A 20,201-nucleotide genomic window follows, 5' to 3' on the forward strand; every position below is an offset into this window, starting at 1 on the left:
CAACAGATACACAAACAGGGACTAAGTAAATAAATACAACGGATAAACAAACACAGGGCTCGTGTGAATTAAAGGGGAGGCGTCAAAACACAAACAAAAAATATAATGGTTGATGACAAAATATAAAAAGGTTTTATTTAATTATAATTGTAGTTTAATCCGTGGGAGGTGAGCTAGGGGAAGGCGGATTTACAGTACAGGGGGTGGAGGAGGAGGAAGAGGAGAAGGTGGTCGTGGTGATGAATCACAAACGGCGGTCTCCGTATTTACTTCCGTGACCTCAATCCGCGGGGGGGTCGGCGGGGGGTTCCGCACCCTCAGGGGGCGCGTTGGGGTCCATGAAGTCTGGGTGCTGTAGTTCCTTAAGGTACTTGGTGGGGGTGAGGATGTGGGTGGCGCCTAAAGTATCAGAGATAGTCGACTGTGTTGAACTCGCTCTCTCTCTCTCAGACGTTACAGACAGTCAAAGTGAATGTCTCTCGACCAGGAGGTCTGCCAGAAGTAGTTTGTGGTGTTGGGGTCTGTATTAAGCTTTTTTTTAGTTTTATGTGAGGCATAGAAAAGATATTGGATGTGTCTATGTATGGATATATAGAGATACATTAAATTGAAGGTAATATATATATACATAGATACAGTAGATGGATGGGTAGATGGAGCTTGACATTTGAACATAAAATACATCATTTAATTTCCTGCCCGTACTGAGGACATACTGACTCATCTCTCTCTCTCTCTCTCTCTCTCTCTCTCTCTCCTCTCTCTCTCTCTCTCTCTCTCTCTCTCTCTCTCTCTCTCTCTCTCTCTCTCTCTCTCTCTCTCTCTCTCTCTCTCTCTCTCTCTCCACAGTTACATACTGTTTCTCTGCTGAGGGACCACAAGGGGGTTAATATGATTCAGAAGGGACATATATTAAGTCTAAAAATGGATGAATCATCAGAAGAGAAAACAAGGACCCCTTTCTATACAAATAACTCACTTCAGTGCCAAACTACCTCTCTGGTCCCTATTGATGCTATTGATATTAACCCTCTTGTTGTGGTGAACCATTTTTCAGTGAAATATTATGCATGCAAAGATAGCTTGGGAAAGATATTGAAAAGGACAAGAAAACAAGTTATTCAAACTGGAGACAGGAGACCGTAGTGACTTGGTTGTTAGACTCCAAGCCAACATGTTCTTGGTTCAATCCCCAATGTTGGCAGTCTTCCTGTAGGAATCCTTAAGCAAGAAGCCCCCTAACCCCTACCTCCTTAATTGTATGTATCTGGATTCACTGTCTAGCCCCTACCTGCTCCTAAATGACCTGTCTGTGAATTCACTGTCAAACCCCTACCAGCTCTTTAATGACCTGTCTCTATATTCACTGTCTAGACCCTACCTGCTCCTAAATGACCCTTTGTGAATTCACTGTCTAACCCCTACCTGCTCCTTATTGACCTGTCTCTATTCTCTGTCCAGCCCCTACTTGCTCCGTAATGACCCGTCTTCACTGTGGGGGGGGGGGGGTTGACTCACCGATGATGGCCTCCCACTTGCCGTTGGCCTGGGTGACCTCATAGACGCAGCGCATCTCGCTGTAGGTCACGCCCCCGATGATGAACACCAGCACTCTGGGGCCCGTCTTCATCTCAGTGGGGCCCTTGTTCTTGTGCCAGTTTCCATAGCGAGCACTGCTGTTGAGGTGGAGAGGGAAAACTTAATGAATGTGAAGGTCTCAACTGGTAGAGCATGGCACTAAACACTGCCCCGGTGAGGGGTTCTATTCCCCCTGGGGCCACCCATGTTGATAAGGTATGAACTCACTGTATTGTTAGGGGGCTTTCAGGCCTACAATTCGGTAGACTTGGTCCGATTCAGGGGTTGATATTAGTTGATATTTTATATTTGTATTTTTATTTGGTCTGGTGAGCGTACAAACTGGACATTGTTAGGCGAACCAAACATTGCAAACAAGAGTCTTGCATTCCAGTTTGTTTCTCGTATACCAGACAGAAAATCCCAGGGACACATCCTTATTGAATAATGATTGTGAAATAATGTGTGTGTGTGTGTGTGTGTGTGTGTGTGTGGGTGTGTGTGTGTGTGTGTGTGTGTGTGTGAATGTCTGTCTGTCTTTATATGAGTGTTGCGTGCGTACATGTGTGAGAGTGTGTGTGTATCCAATTGGTCTGTATCCAAGTGTAGTCGACTTCGTAATATTTGTGATGTAACATTTGATACAGGAAATGCTGATCCATTCGAACTGACTTTTAAACCAATAGATCTGTTAAAGTTTCACCTGTCGCTGAACAGTTATGTTAAAGTTCCTTCAGTATCTGAACAGTTATGCTGAAGCTCCTTCTTTCTCTGAATAGTTACACTGAAGTTCCTTCCGTCTAAAGTTCTGTTAAAGGGGTGCCTAAGGGGCCTCTGAAGTTCTTAGTACCTGGAGGGAGCGCTGGACTTGGACGAGACCTGGCGCTGGGAGATGTAGGGGTAAAGCTTTGGGTCCAGTTTATCCTCTATGGCATCCTGCACAGACACACAGTGACACTCAACAGGTGGTTCAGTATTTACAGCCTAATGCTACAGTGACTAGCTTTACCTCAATATCTACAGACTAATACTGCAGTGACTAGTTTTACCTCTGTATCTACACAATAATACTACAGTGACTAGTTTTGACTCAGTAACTACAGACTAATATCGCAGTAACACATGCTAAACAAAATTGTCAACTAAGTTAAATTAGTTTTTCTTCTCTATCTACTTTGAGTAAAGAAATACATTTCTGGCAACAAATTTCTTTAAATTTGTTATAGTTAAGATAGCCATTTATGATAGAGGTTTAGGGACAGAGAGTTAGTGATAGAAAGTAGGGATAGAGTGTTATGGATAGATAGTGAGACAGAGTGATTGATATATCGATAGGGATAAAGAGTTGGAAAAGAGAATAATGGATGGATAATTGAGACAGAGATTGAACAGAGAGTTATGGATAGATAATTGAGACAGAGAGATTATACAGAGAGTTATGGATGGATAATTGAGACTTATTGATTGTTATGCAGTAAGGGATAAAGAGTTAGGCCAGAGAGTTAGAACAGATAGTTGAGACTGAGTGATCGATATGCAGTAAGGGATAAAGAGTTGGGAAAGAGAGTTGGCACAGTGATTGATGATAAGATAGTTGGGGTGCGACAGTTGGGGCCGATATTTGTACCTCCATGATGTCCTTGATGAGCGGGGTCCAGCGGGACAGCTGGTACGTCTGCTCGCTGACCCTCTCCTTGCGGTCGGGTCTTGGTCTTCTTGGGGACTCCCTGAGAACGAAAGCGGTCTACCTTATTCCACGATGAACTCAACAGCATTCCAGTAAAATTGACTGCATGAAAGAGTTCTGTGTGTTAATTATGGCTGAGTGATGAATCAACATAACGTATCTTCCTTCAGTGGATATATATCTGAACACAGGATGAATGTATGGTCGTGTGTGTTGTCATGTGTGATATTGTTGTGGAATGTATTCTTGTGGGCGGGTCCTCACCTCAGCGATGATGGGCATACCCAGGTGAGCCATGTTAGAGATGATGTCACTGTCTTCTGGGGGGATGTTGGCGTGCTGGAGGAGCTTACACAGGTTCTCCTCACTGACACCTGATCACACGCACGCACACACACACACACACACACACACACACACACACACACACACACACACACACACACAACCATGCTCAGTGCTCGAATGCATTGAGATTGCATTTACAACTCTCTGTACTATTACTTTATGTAAAAAAAGAATAATCCATTCACAAAAATAACACAATGGGAGAATTCCAGAGAGAACGTCCTCATTACCACTTGTGAGACAAAAACTGTATTACGATTCTGTCACAATGGCACAGGAGTGCAGGTTCCTGTCTGCGTGCGCCCACTGCTCACCGTTCTTGAGGAAGATGTAGAGCAGGATGATGCGGATCTTGTCCGAGACAGAGACGTTGGCGTCCAGCAGCACTGGCACGATGGCCCGCATGGGGTCTTTGATCTTCTCCCCCTCTGCGTCTGTACCCATCGCCAGGTCCTGGGGAGATGGAGTAATACTCAGCCTCATCATCACCATCGTTGTGGTCATCATCGTCATCATCATCGACACCAACAGCACCATCATGATGGAACACTACTCAGCCTTATCATCATGATCGTCATCGTCATCATCATCGACACCAACAGCACCATCATGATGGAACACTACTCACCCTTATCATCATTATCGTCATCATCATCATCATCATCGACAGTACCACCATCATGATGGATTGATACCCAGCCTTATTATCAACCCCATTGTCGTCATCATCATCTTCATCATTGTCATCATTATCATTGACACCACCACCACGGTGGAATAATACTCAGCCTCATCAAGATGGAAAAATACTCATCGTCATCTTCATCATCATCATTACCATCATCCTGACCTTCGCCATCAAGATAGAAAAAATACTCATCATCCCATCATCTTCATCATCATCATCATCATAGAGCCCTGAGATGTAAGCATTGTTTTATATTTCTGTGTCAGAGAGCTGCTTTGTTATGCTTTTTGACCCTGAGAAAGTCCATATGGCGTACAATAAACCCTTCCCTTCATCTGGCCCACATATTGTGCCATATCGAAACAGATTTAGTTACATAATGTCAATGTTCGTTAGAACCTAAAGCTCTTTTCTTACTCTGAAAGATAGTATATCCTTTTTCTTTAAAGATTTAAGTTTTGATGTCTGAATGATGACTTTCATGCTACATTTTTGCAATCGATGTGACAATTAGTTTTCATCTATCATCTTTTTCAACTAATCAATTTCTTCATAGATTCCTGCAGATATATTCAACCATGTCCAGACTATTCAAGTTCACAGCTTGAGAAGAAGAAACGAAAGACAGCAGCAGTCATTAATTAAATCCCAGACATTTATCTTGCCAAAATTTTCCTTTTTACATTTTTAAGGTCTGTGTCTCACCTTAGCCCACCCCGCTAGCTGCTGTAATTCCTCACACAAGCGACACACCGTCAAGCAGTTACTAATGGTGAGAATGATGGCTCAGGTTTCAAAGACCCCTAGCTGTCCTAAAATCGCTGCGAATCATGGCCTGTAGTGGCGTTTTGTTTTTATAAAACAAAAAGGCCTTTTTTTAAAAAGCTGTTTAAAAATGTTTTACTGCCTAGTAACATTTCACCTAATTTACACATAGCAACATAAAATGCCATCACTTATTTAAAACCAAGCATAATCCTCCCAACAAGCAATACAGTTCCTCAAAACAGCAAAAAGGTTGCCAAGCAACATCACAATAGCATACTTTGAGATTGCCGGCACATTCATTCTAAAAAATAATTGTTAAGCGGTCACAGGTTTGTGTTGAGATTGTATTTTACCATCACCGCCAGCCAATAAGAAACAAGGAACAGAGTGGTCCATTAAATAATCACTATTCCACACAGCGTGTCCACCCCTCACATGTTCTTCAAAGCTTGTCCACTCCCTACCTGTTCTACGCGACACAGCTTGTCCACGGTTCCTTGGTAACGGTTCATGCAGTCTTCAGCCAGGTGCAGGTGAGTAGAGTACTGCAGACCAGAGAGTACACACAAACACACACACACGCAATGAGCCCCAAAACACTGTATGTACCACATGTTCCTATACATGTACAAATATATGTTGTCTATGGAAATATACACTCGCTATATTCTGGGAGGGAAAAAAGTTAATCTGGATGGTATATGAAAGAAATAAAAAAATAGAGAATAGTGCAACATATTTTAGGAGAGTAGAATAGAATACAAAAAATATGAAATAGATAAGAATACAGTGGGTAGAACATTAAAGCGTAATTGATTAGAGTAGATAAGGGGTTGAATAAAATAGGTTAAAGTTGGATAGAGCCGTAAAGTGGAAAAGATTAGAGTAGAATAGAGTACAGTAGAGTAGAGTGGGGGCATAACAGTAAGGTCAAAGAGATTTAAGTAAAGTAGGGTAGAATGGAACCGAGCTCATAAAGTGCATTATTGCCAAATATGATTTTCCATACACGTTATTTGTTGTGATGTATTGAGAATAGAATGCAATAGAATAGAATAGTACAGTAGAGTAGAAGTACATGGAATAAGAACCACGTGAAACAGGGTGTCACCTCCTCCTCCTCCTCCTCACCTTGCTCAGTTCCTTCTGATACTGGGGCATAGCCTTCAACATCTGGGACAGCTCCTTCATGGTGGTCTGGAGGAGAGCAGGAGACATGGTAAGCTGACTAGAAGACCAAACCAGGCCTAACACCGGAAAAGCCCTCATTTCATCACCCACAACCCATTGATTATTACGGCAGCGTTTCCCAGCTCAAAGCATTGGCTGACGGAACGCTCATTAAATGTGATGGTTAGCGGCTCTGATGGAGCCCCCCCCCCCCCAAACCACCCACCACCCCCATGTTCTCCCACCTTCTCTCCTGTGCTCAGCTTCTTGCTAGCTGAGAACTCCTTGAGAGAGCGAGTCACAGCCCTGGAGAGGACAGAGAGACAGGGAGATAATGAGCAAAAGATAATGAGGGAGGGATATGGGTGGACACGAGGTGGATAAATGAAGGAGAAAGTCAAGAGGAGAGGCTGCGAGGGGAAAACAAATGAGAGAGACGAGAGGAGACTGGAGAATAAGGCAAGGTAGATGGAGAATTCAAATCAGTGAGTGGCAAGCGGAGAAGGTTGTGTGTGTGACTCACGTGGAGACCTCTGCGATGTGTTTGTGTCTCAGACTCTGCCACAGGTCGTCGTCCTCATCGAGCAGAACCTCCTTGGTCCTCACCTCCCCCATCCCACTGGTCTCATACCTGGGGAGAGAGAGGTTCACTTAGAGGTGAGAGAGAGAGAGAGAGACCGTCTCACACCTGGAGACTGTCTGAGTGAGACTGTCTTATACCTTGATAGAGAGAGGTTAACTTAGAGTAGAGAGAGAGAGAGAGAGAGAGAGACCGTCTCATACCTGGGGAGAGAGCTACACTGAGAGGAGAAAGAGACTGTCTTATACCTTGATAGAGAGAGGTTAACTTAGAGTAGAGAGAGAGAGAGAGAGAGAGAGAGAGAGACCGTCTCATACCTGGGGAGAGAGCTACACTGAGAGGAGAAAGAGACTGTCTTATACCTTGATAGAGAGAGGTTAACTTAGAGTAGAGAGAGAGAGAGAGAGAGAGAGAGAGAGAGAGAGAGAGAGACCGTCTCATACCTGGGGAGAGAGCTACACTGAGAGGAGAAAGACACTGTCTTATACCTTGATAGAGAGAGGTTTACTTAGAGTAGAGAGAGAGAGAGAGAGAGAGAGAGAGAGAGACCGTCTCATACCTGGGGAGAGAGCTACACTGAGAGGAGAAAGAGACTGTCTTATACCTTGGGAGAGAGAGGTTAACTTAGAGTAGAGAGAGAGAGAGAGAGAGAGAGAGAGAGAGAGAGAGAGAGAGAGAGAGAGAGAGAGAGAGAGAGAGAGAGAGAGAGAGAGAGACTGTCTCATACCTGGGGAGGAAGAGGTTAACATAGAGGTGAGAGAGAGAGAGAAAGAGACCTTCTCATACATGGGGCGAGAGAGCTTCACTTAGAGCAGAGAGAGACCATCTGATACCTGGGTATAGAGAGGTGATCTAACTATCGTAATCATCCAGCCTGCCCTCAGAGCTTCCTCTACCAATCACATTTGTCAGAATCCCTTCATGGTGCCGGTTCTGCCTCAGAACATTTCCAGTGGACGCGATTGCCTCAAATGTAAACTAGCAATACAGCCCTTTGGTTTTTGTGAGAAGACATTTCATAGAGTGCTTGTATGATGATTCAGTTATGTTGTACAAAAATGTTGGTACTGACCAACGCACATCCAAAAGGGAAAGCATCTGTTTAGTTATATTTCAGTGTTTGGTTCTTTAGGGCTTGTGTGCTTATCGTGTTCACTGTGTGTGTGTATGTGTGTGCGTGTTTTGTTTGTGTTTACTTGTAGACGTCGTTTTCAATGCCCAGCAGGTCATAGCCCATGGCCTGCAGGGTGAGCTCGTGGAGGACGGGGGAGACCGGGTCAAACCCCCTGTCCAGGATCAGCAGCTGGCTACGAGACTTGTCCGGACCCTGGAGACACACACACGCACGCACGCACGCACGCACGCACGCACGCACGCACGCACGCACGCACGCACGCACGCACGCACACACACACACACACAGATAGACACTGCTAGGTTATTTATTTATTGGTTGTCCCTTTGGTGAACATATTTCAAATGTCACAAAAGGCCATTTTTTATTATGTGTATCATTTTATAATTCAATCTGTGTTCAAACTGTTACAGTGTGTCAACCCTGAAAATGAGCATGGAGCTGAAAAGTGTCTAGTGCTACAAGGTCTAGTGCAACATCACAGAGCTTTTTACTGTGATGCATACATGTATTTGTATACATGTCATTTGGACAGGTCAGGTTGGGGAAGTTGGCATCTTGTCCTTGACTTGGCATTCATTGCTCCGCTGGGGGGGTGATGTTTGGAAGTTAACGTATGGTATCTACGTACCTCGCCCAGGGTGGGGTCGTCTGCTTTGTAGCCATCCAGTTTATCCTGAAGCATCTGGGCTAGCGTAGCGCAGTCTTTATACTCCCTGTCAAGCACGCAGTCTTTATATATTTGCATATTTATATTTGACAGCTGTTATTGTGTAATAGCAACACAGAATTCAATGTGCTATAAAAGCTTTTCTGACCGTACTTGCTACATTACATTCTTCTGCCCAGGCAGTATTTAATCACCATAGTAACACATTTACAAATGTCAAATGGTTGAAATAGGAGATGACAGAAAAGACAACCAAAACGTCTTATTTAGCCGTACTAATGGGAGAGTGAGACTTCAACAACACAACACTCCAAACACAGCGCACTAACCACATGCAACACAACATGCACACAACACACATTCACACCCACATGCGCACAAACCACATACAATACATATAACACACCCACACTTACACACATCACATACATATAAAACACACACATACAACAAACACAAAACTCAACACAATGCACACAATATAACAACAAACCACATACTACCCCCACAAACCCCACAGCATGCACACAACACACAACACAACACATAGATCCAGGTGTCTGTGTACTGGGACCTACCCTCGATAACGTATGCCCGGGTACTCCTTCAGCGTAGCGCACAGAGTCGCGATCTGCTCCGCACATCTCTCCAGCATGTTGTTCTTCACGTCTGCCTTGTAGGGGCTGTAGAAGTCCTGGAACGCATCCACCCTGTCCAGAGAGTACACCTGGACACACATTAGGGCTGGGCCATTAATCCAATTTCGATCTTGATTCCGATTTTAGCGTCAAACAATCAAAAAACTAATATAATCAATTTTTTGATTTTTTTCTTTTGTTTTTTTATGTTTTATAGAAAGTGCAGAACAGCTGGATACATATCTGTACATTATTTTAGACTTGACCATTTTGTGTATTACTTTAAGGCGAAATTTAAAATTTCTCAGTTACAAAGTGTTTTTGGGAGAGACATGCTGAATAAAAACATCATGTTTTTAAACTCAAAAATAATTGTTTGAATAATCATGATTTCAATATTGACCAAAATAATCGTGATTATGTTTTTTTCCATAATCGAGCAGCCCTACACATGCATGCACAAGTGCGCGCACACACACACATACACACACACATGCATATGCACGAGGACGCATGCATGAGCACACCCATCCACACATGGATGCGCACCCACACCCAAAGTTAGTTAATCATGCTTTCTACACATGCAGAATATGATTGACACGTTTAGACACACACACACACATACACACCAGACACACACACACACATGCATGCACACACATGCATGCCAGACACACAGACACACACACACACACACACACACACACACACACACACAAGAGGTCATCTGTTGTGAAAGCCGTCAAAACAAAACAATCCCCTTCATTATGACACCTTGAACCTGATTGGTAAAGCGAGTGAGAGCTACACTTCAATTGCCCAATGAGGATTAGCGGATTAGAGGCAGATCCAGAAGGCTACATCCCCCCACAACCCTCACTCATTAGGGATTTAACAGACAGGGAAGTAGTTGAGGATTGGAGATGAGAAGATGATCAGGAATATTCAAGGCCCCTCCCTTCCTTAGCTCAAGTTAAATATTATTTATTATGGTCTGTCACCATAATACAACAATCCCTGAGAAATAAGGAATTAGTACACACACGCACACATACAAAGACAAACCGGAATTATATTCAATAACATTGAAACAAAGAATATAACTCCTTTGTTTCTTTGTACCGGAGAGGGTGGTAAGGTAGTATAAAGAGTAAGTTAAGGTTTAGGGCAAGAGGGTTCGGGTGGTTATGAGGGAGAAGTTTAGGGTGAGAGGGGTAAGGCTTAGGGTGAGGTGAGAGGGTGAGGATTAGGGAGAGGTTTAAGAGTTAGGGTCCAACTCTGACCCTTGAAGTTTTTGGTTTCCGGGCTGGCATCTGAGCCTTCTCTTACCCGGATATAGTAGGACTGCTGGAGCCGAGATAAGTGTAAGTGCGACCTACCTGAGACTCATAGGGAAGGAAGGAGACGTGGATCTCTGTCAGGGCCTTCATGGCCTTGGAGGCGCGGGATTTAGTCAGCAGGCCGAACAGCGTGTCTGGGATAGCTGTGGGGAGCAATGTGCCAGAGTTACTCAGAGATCAGAAACACTGTTGTTAACTTACAGCCTGGCATATTTGGGATGTTGAATGTAACATAGCAGTCTTTTCTACTCAAAGTTTAAAGCTCTGGTGGATGAATCACAGTTCGATCAAGCATTCATTCAAATATATTCTATTATACTTGACAAATGTTTAAATACAATTTAGCTTGTTTATCAAATTGTACTTAAGGTGGAGACACACAAATATTTTGAGGTAATCCTCCGATATCTCTACAAACTGTTCTCCTCTGTAAATTAAAAGTACGCACGTGGAATATAAAAACAGTGAACTACACTTCCAAATGTTAAAGTACCAGCATTAATGCAACAATACATTAATAAAAGAGTCAAATATGAAACAATCTTATATTAAAAGCCATTTCCCACTTGAAATCCACCTTTATGTATGTGACTAAAGGTGGTGATGATGGCGTTTGGACGCTTGGTGACCTACTGTCGGTGAAGAAAACGTGGGCTGCTCTGTACTGCGGGTTCCTGGGGTCTCTGAAGTCTTCGATCAGAACATCTACTGACTGGGAGACACACAACACAGAGGGGTGAGTTCAAAACAGGAGTGATATCAACTGCCTGAAACCATTATGACTGTCTTATACAATCTATCTAAAACTTGTTTAACTGCTATATATATATATATATATATATATATATATATATATATATATATATATATACATGCTTCACCTGCATGAAAGTCATCTACGCTCCATCTAAAACCTTTATGACAGTAATACACGCTCCATCTTAAACCTGTATGACTATAATACTATATGCTCCATCTGAAACCTGTATGACTGTAATATACGCCCCATCTGAAACCTGTATGACTGTAATCTTACAGAGTTAAATGCATGTAGCGGTTTATTCCGCTTATACCAGTTACTAACAATGATTAAATAATAGTTAATAGTAAAATTAATCTCCCATAATCTGATGTTTTTCTATCAACATAATCATCTGAAATTAAGGTATTTGTCCAGTGTGCTTTGAGAATATTGTTATATATATTTTTATGAAACATCTGTTCACATCTCATTCTCACCTCGTCTGAGGGCGTGATAAGGTAGATAGCCTCCATGCTGGGAAGAGGCTCTCTCTTCTTGGTGATATCTTCTACGACTAGGGAACACAACAAGAGAGATAAACACTTGGTGATGTATCCTACACGTAGGAAGCCCCACAAGGAGAGATTAACATTTGCTGATGTCTCCTTCAACTAGGAAGCATGACAGATCAACACTTGGAGTTGTCTCCTACGACTAGGAAGCAAAAGAGAGAGAAACACTTGCTGATGTCTCCTACGACTAGGAAGCACGACAGATACACACTCTGTGATATAGTCTATGAATAGGAAGCATGGAGAGATTTCCTCACCCTAAACCACGGGTGGAAGGATTTTGAGATTAAATAAATTGAATTGAGTTTAATTGTTTTGTTTTGTGAATTTCATTTAACTCGATTGGAATAAATTGGAAAGTTAACTGAACTGAACTGAACTGAATTGGCATGTGATCTGAACCGAATTGAACAGGGTAAGAGGGTAAAATACTGGGTCAGTGGGGTACTTACTCGTGATGCCCTCTGACATGATGTCGGTCATCTTGCAGCAGGACGAGATCATCCTCATACTCAGCTTGTCCACCACCAACACCTGCATTGTTAGCATGGAAACACCCCCGCACACACACCCATTGAAGTAAGTTCGACCGATGCCACATGCATGCCTTTCGATGTATTAAGGACTGAGTATGAAGAGAGGGAGAACGGTGTGTACCTTCCATTTCCCCTTCTCTCTGGCCTTCCTGATCACATCGTTCATGATCTCTGCAGAGAAAAGTACAGACATGCAGCCATTATATTTCAACCATCCAAAGATCGATTTAGACAACACCCACAAACAGCATTACAGCACGGCATCTGATTGAGGGTTTTATGAGGACTAGTGGGAATTGAACACCTAACCCTTGTGGTGATAATGCATTGCTCTACCAGTTGAGCTACACAGATAATATAACCCATAACCCTGGCAGTGTAAATGCCTTGCTATAGCAATTGAGCTACACAGGGAATATAACACCTAACCCATTGTGGATGCCTTGTTCTACCAATTGAACTGGACAGGGAATAGAACCCCTAACTCTGGCAGTGTTAATGCCTTGCTCTACCATTTTAGCTATACAGGGAATATAACCCTTATGCCTGGCAGTGTTTACTTCCCGATGTGTGTGTGTTTTTGCCTGTTTATGTTTGTTAGGGGGGGATATAGAGGGAGAGAGAGAAAGAGAGAGAGAGAGAGAGAGAGAAAGAGAGAGAGAGAGAGAAAGAGAGAGAGAGAGAGAGAGAGAGAGGGAGGGAGAGAGAGAGACCCATAGCAATCACTGGCTATAATCTCTTCCCAATCCTCTTATCCAAACGCTCCGTTATTCCAGATCTTTCTATGTCAGTCGATGGGATGTCCAACACACACACACACACACGCACACACAACACACACACACACACACACACACACACACACACACACACACACACACATACACACACACACACACACACACACACACACAGACCATCATACACACATATCCGATCACATAGTAACACACATACAAACACGCATATACACCATCAAAAACAAGAACTACACAGAACTACATCACACACACATATCTGATCACATACTAACATACATATAACCACACATACCCACACACACATGCACACACACACACACACACACACACACACACACACACACACACACACACTAGCACCCACATACATCTGATAACATACAGCAGGTCACGCACACGTGACCAGCATAAGCTCAGACTTGTATGGCTAGCATAAAAAACATTGTGCCATGTTGCGCACTGAAGCCACATGTAGATAGAAATAACAGCCCTTACCAAACTATACACTTAAACTATTTACTTTTTTAGGTACTGGGTTTGATCCCCCAATGTCCACATACCAGTAGCATCTACTTTGAGAAAGATGCCCTGGCCCTTACGACACGTTTCTGAAATCAGTGTATTCAATAGATAATAAATGATAAGAAAATGAAGCCATGGGGTTCCATCATGGAAACAGTGAATGGCTCTGTGGATCTCATTACTAGAGGATTAGGTGAGAGCTGGACAAAAACAGGACAGGACAGAGACAACGCCCCCGCAGGACGTGGCTACATCCAGCCAGGCTGGTGCTTCAGGAGACAGACGATATCCATCAAGCATGTGCGCCACACAAACAAAATAATATTTTGTTAATGCGTAGATATGCATATGGCTTAATTGTGAAATTTCAAATAACTTCACAGTGACTGCCTTTAAAGTAAGGAATATACACACGTTGTTACATTTTTTGTGTCACACCGCCACTGACAGCATCAACACCATCATTTACACCACCACAACTAGCACCACCATCACTTTGGAGAAGTAGGCGTATTGTACAATGGCACAAACAAAATTGTGATTGAATTGTTCGATCTATACATGAACAGATACAATTTACCCTTGAACAAAAATAGGGCACTGGAGTTTAAACAATATCTGGCAAGTTATCACTTGTTCCATCTGACCACCATATATAGGACATTGTGTGGGCTGGGGGTTTAGCCTGATGGTCATCCATGGAATGTTTACAGTGTGCGTGACAATAGACATCACAAGCTGGAGACAAAATACACTATAGCGCCTGGTGCTTAGAACCGTTCTGATGCACAATAACGGTTCGTGCCAATAGTAGTCCGGTCGACTCCATAGAGCAGGCTAACACAGCGCTATCGCACAAGAGGAACTGGAGTACTTTAATCCTTACAGACACAGATTAGCGCGTAAGGATTTACGCAGAACCAGGACTCCGCACTCTGACACAAAACTACCTGTATTATGAAGAGAATAAAAGCTCAAAGGTGAATTGATCGACACTATTCAAAGATAATTTCCAAAAAATCTGGAATTCTGGAGTGAGGCGATTTGGTAGGAGAGGCCGTTAAGTAGATGGAGGGTTGATGCGCGCCTTTTGCGCAATCTTTTGGGAAGAAACTGTAGTCATTCAACAGCATTTCAAAGAGTAACGTAGCATAGGCCTTAGTTTTCGGATTTATTAGGTAGGATCAAATCAACCTACAGTAAATTAAACATTTTCGCACTTACTGTCACAAACAAGTGCTTTTAGTCCGAGGGGTGCCATGGTGACGCGTCTCTACGCTCCGTGCTCTCCTAAATCCAACTCCGGCTTTGAACTGGTAGGGGGCGGGACCTACCTGAGGCCTGGCGGGAAATGCGTAAAGCGCGCAGATTTACGGACTCCTCCTGTAAACCGCTTAGAAGCAAAAGCCTTCATGAAAGCGTTCATTCACTGTGGTTTGATATAGTGACCAGATAGGCCTATTTGGCCAAGTAAATGAGGCCATGTATCTGGTTGCGTGGTCAATTTATGGAGATTAACAGGAAACTATGTTACAGGTTATTTTTCCCTTTTCAGTCGATAGTCATATCTGACTGACACCCACGTTATTTCCGAGGGATACTTAGAATATTAAGGAATATATAAAAAAATTAAATAAAAAAATAAGAATAAACATACAAAACAAAGAAGAAATGAAAGAAAAAAAAAAGAACTGACTGATTGGCTGCATTTATGCCTTTTGTCCACAGGAGGGCAGTAAAGGATGCATTATTCGTTAATACACAGGTCCATATCCTATGATCATCATGATTGTATGAATAGCGATCATTAGTGATTACTTGTCAAGAATAACTGTTCCGACAGTTTTTACCTGCTTGCTATCGCTTTACAGAATTTCCTGCGCATTCAGGGTAGGCTAAATGAAAACGAAGAAAATATTCTTTAATATTCAATAGTATAGTGTTTAACATTGTTTACAGAATCAAAAGGTAAGTGAAATGAACACAATGATTTATAATGACTAGGGTTTAATTGTCTATTTCACAATTGAACTTTGCAGGCAATTTTTAATAACAAAGGTAGCGTAATGACTGTCATGGTAATATCAAGCGTAACTATAACTATAATGTCATGCCTATAACTATACAAATTATATAAAACCCCCTTTACATAATTACTAGTCAATTGAAAGGAATTTCTACATTCTCCTGACTTTGGCTCTGGTCATGATGCTTTTCAAAAGAGGACCAGGCATTTTAGCGCAGGTAGAATCAAGTACATTCTCAGTTGATCCAGGTTGTTTGCTTGCATAGATGCAATGTGTATTACTGTGATGGAAAATCCACATGTTGTTACGTTTTTCTTTATGAACTTAGGCTTTGTTTACTATTGTGTATGGTCTTGCCACCCTGCTCTTCTTCAGGGTCTAAAATGTAAACCTTTGTGTTTCGTGTGATGTATATCTGTTTTCACATTCCGTTTCTCTAGCTGCCTTTTGTTGGTTTGGGCCCGTTTTCTTGACCCCCTGGGGAGCGTTGAGAAGCAAAGGGTTCCATGTGATAAGGCACGGCCGCTACCCCCATTATGACATCCTGTGGAGCTTCAATCAAGTCTCTTGCCCACTGCATCCATCCGTTGCTGGATCCCATTGACTTTGAATGGGGCGGGGCCGCAATGCATTGTGGATCCATCCGTTCCGTTGGATCCGTCGGCTTCGTCAAGAAGTTGAAAAATGTTCAACTTTTCAGTCAGCGACAGATCCGTCATCCAATCAGAGGTGTTGCTGCACTGTCTCCACAGAGACAATGCAGCGATATCATGTGCAGTTCTAACTGGAGAAAGTAAAATCCACGAGCTGCTGATCATGTGAGAGAAGGTGATGCAGTCATATTAAAAAAAGGCGTTGAAAGATGGTGCGATCTACGAGAGAGACGCAGAGGAACTGTCCTTACGATGTTTTGGTCGGGATAAAAAACCCTAACCCGTCCCTAACCCAAAAGTGGTCAGTAAAATAAAGAATATGTTGGCGTTTTTGCACTTGTAAATAGTTAATCGCGTTTGTAGCCTACATTCAGACGTGAACTCGTTCTTGCATGCAGGTGTCTTCATTCATAAAAAAATTAAAACATTCGGCAACAACTCCGTGCGCAGCCATGCCTTCTCCAGTGAACCAAGAAAGCCCACTTGGCAGTGTAGAAAGGCCTTATGCTGGAGAGAGGGCAGTAGTGCGCACCTAAAAAAGCAGCCAACCAACCACTCTTAAAACACTACACACACACACACACACACACACACACACACACACACACACACAGGCTTGTCTTTGTCACGTTGTGGTACAACCTGACAGGAACCTACATTGTGGGAGCCACCCTTCCTAGACATCATACACCTCTGAAAAAAATCTGGCATGTTTAGATGCACTTGAGGAGCATGAATATCACTTCAAATTAACAATATTCATAACTTGGGTTCAGACCTGACTGGGACCTCCTATGTGGGAACTTCTCAGGTATAGCTATTCTTCTGGGGACCCTAAACACACATCTCAGGATTTGCTATTCTTCTGAGGAACATCTTAACACACTCCTCAGGTATATCATTCTTCTGGGGAACAGCTGTTCTGACATCCCTAGACAGGACCACTATCTGGTGCAATAATCTCAGACAAACAACCACAAACAGACTGTGGGTTGACCAACAGTTGACACCTGCGCCACAGACCTAGTCTAAACGTGAAGGTGATATGGCCTACCTACAGTCATAAAATTAGAGTTGGGTGATAGTAAGTTTGGATCATGTATGGTGCAGGCATTATAGAACAGGTTTGTATGCTATGCTATATATATTTGATTCTCTATTCAGTACCTTTTGTATAATAGTACGACCCAGGAAGTGACGTCATGTTCTCGCGTCAGTACAACTCGGGCGACGACTTCACGAGACAAATGGAACGCAGCGTAACTGTTTGGTCAAGTGCAGTGCCAGCCTGTCACAAAGCCTACAACTCCTGTTTGAAAGGGAATGCGTTGACGTTTTCGCCAGCCGGTTAAGTATTCACCGTGTAGCACAACACCTGCACGCAATCGTTGCGTAGTAGCATTACTTCTGTGTTTATTTGGCACCTTTTGGGGCTTGCATGTAAAATCATTTCATAAAAGGTTTTGAATTATTTTTTTTCAATTGAGGATGCACACCATCGGCCCATGCGCAAGCCGTATCCGAAATTTTAGGCCGATCTGACATATGGTCAGAGAGATATACGAGCCCCAGACAGACAGCCATTTATAGATAGATGAGGTTTCTACACATGAATTAGAATTATATCACCTGAACATACTTTAAAAGCTCTTTATTGAGTGTCAACTCAAATACAGTAGGCCTATGAACCGCCCGACAAGATTCTGAACAAGGAATCTCTATCCCCTCTATCCCTATGGTCCCCCCTCACTCTCTCCCTCCCTATGGTCCCTCCCTCTCCCTATGGTCTCTCTCTCCCTCCCTCTCCCCCTCTCTCTCTCTCTCCCCCTCTCCCCCTCTCCCCTTCTCTCTATGGTCCCCCCTCACTCTCTCCCTCCCTATGGTCCCTCCCTCTCCCTATGGTCTCTCTCTCCCTCCCTCTCCCCCTCTCTCCCTCGCTCTCTCCCCCTCTCCCCTTCTCTCTATGGTCCCCCCCCTCCCTCCCTCTCTCCCTCCTTCCTTCTCTCTATGGTCCCCCCCCCCCTCACTCTATCTCCTGTCCCCCTCTCCCCCATTTCTCTCTATTGTACCTGATGAAAACTGAAATGTTTTACATTTTCCTTTTTAGTGCAGTAATTCTATTTTTGATGTAGAATTTGAGTGCCTTCCAGTCTCTATTTTTTAGTGCTTCTGGCTCTGATTTAAGGCACTTATCACAGTCTTCCTTTCTTGGAACATTGCAGGTCAAAATGAAGTTCCTCATGTGCTTTTCAACGGCATTTGTCTCCTCAGTTTCCCAGGGCCTCTTCTTCTGTGGCTTGCGAACTAAATAAGAAATGAATGAAAAGTTAGTTTAGGACATAAATGCACAGTAATTGTTAAGTCTGGCTCAAATAAAGTCCATTATACAACTTAGTCCCGACTGCGTTTTGTGATTGGCATTCAAAACTGTATTTTTGATGAACTACCATACATACGCATGTTCACTATTTGAAATTCCACACTAATGTGAGTTTTAGGAACTGCATTTCTTAGAGTCAAAAACTAAACTCAATACATAATATCAATTGAACAGCTAAACTATTGCTGTGCTGCCATAGGCAAGAGAGCATTAAAGTCGTGTTTTATTGCTTTATTGTTACTTAGACAATATAGCGCGAGTGAGTGAGGATGTCCGTCGCCCATGGCTGCGGCCAAACCACAGCCATGGGGATATCCACAGACCTCCTCACGAAAACGAGCGCTATATTGCTTTTATACAGCAATTCCTTTTACAACTAATTACTAAATAAACACCAGATAAAGTTTTCAAAAAGGTTCATTTCGTTCAAATACAGTCTGAATACGTAGCAAATATAGTTCCAGATAAAGCGCCCAGGATTCATGGTTGCCGCGTAACGCACATTGGAAGGTGCAAGTAAATGTTGCTGAAATTAACAGTCACATGTAGCTTATCGCACAGTGATTGCTTGTGATCAGTCAAGAGTTCTACATTCGGAGTGGATGTGGGATGTGCATGATATCCTCACTGAAAGTGCGTCATAGAATGCCTCTCGAACGTCTCATCCAATTGGAAAGGATTCTACATAAACAGACCTAACTGCTCTATAATGTACTGTATGCTGTTATGCTACTGTACACTAGTGTACTATACTTTATTGTATGCTATTGTACTTTACGCTAGTGTACGCTACTATACTGTGCCCTACTGTACACTACTGTATTGTCCTGCACTGTACTTTACCAATATAGTGAAATGTTTCAGAAAAGTAGCCTTGTCATCCTCTGCCTATGCCAATCCCCATGTACAATTTCACATGGATTGGGTGTGTTACTCAAGAGAAAAATGTAGACAGATGGATGGACAAATATACACACAAACAGCGTTTTCATCATTATATAGTATAGGATAGTAGGATTCCTTACTGGTCTTGGACTTTTTCTTTTGGACAGGGATGTCGTCTCCATCGGAATTACTCTCCCCTTCATTTTCTTGTGGAGACCCACTTCGTTTCTGCTCCATGCTTCGTGCCAGACTGACATCAGAAACTATTGAATGACAAGATGATTACAAGTTCTCATTAAAACTTCAAAATTCATGTACAATCCCAGCCGATATGTGAATCACAAAGTGGAATCTCTATCTACAATATTATACTGTTTATAGCTATAGCAGCCGTCTGTTTAACCTGGTATGAGAGTTGTGTGAGTGTTGAGGATGTATCAATTAGTTTGTTTTGATGACACAAGCAACATTTAGTGAATTGTGGCTGATGTTGTACGTGTATATAAATATAAGGTGTG

At 42.8% G+C, this 20,201-nt stretch overlaps 1 protein-coding gene across 1 annotated transcript; it reads right to left on the bottom strand.

Moving 5' to 3' along the window:
- Nucleotides 1–280: 280 nt before the first annotated feature.
- On the bottom strand, nt 281–14,999 carry stxbp1b (syntaxin binding protein 1b; the record flags this gene model as incomplete). Its single annotated transcript, XM_079752836.1, is given in 20 exon segments — nt 281–399; nt 1,519–1,676; nt 2,429–2,514; nt 3,206–3,284; nt 3,286–3,305; nt 3,530–3,639; nt 3,928–4,066; nt 5,534–5,614; nt 6,201–6,266; nt 6,485–6,545; nt 6,763–6,870; nt 8,016–8,146; nt 8,586–8,670; nt 9,203–9,351; nt 10,645–10,748; nt 11,239–11,317; nt 11,845–11,921; nt 12,372–12,453; nt 12,577–12,626; nt 14,963–14,999. Coding segments are annotated over 20 exon segments (1,821 nt in total).
- Nucleotides 15,000–20,201: the final 5,202 nt, after the last annotated feature.

The sequence above is a fragment of the Pollachius pollachius genome (assembly GCF_949987615.1).
Source record: "Pollachius pollachius genome assembly, chromosome: 1".
Classification (NCBI taxonomy): domain Eukaryota; kingdom Metazoa; phylum Chordata; class Actinopteri; order Gadiformes; family Gadidae; genus Pollachius; species Pollachius pollachius.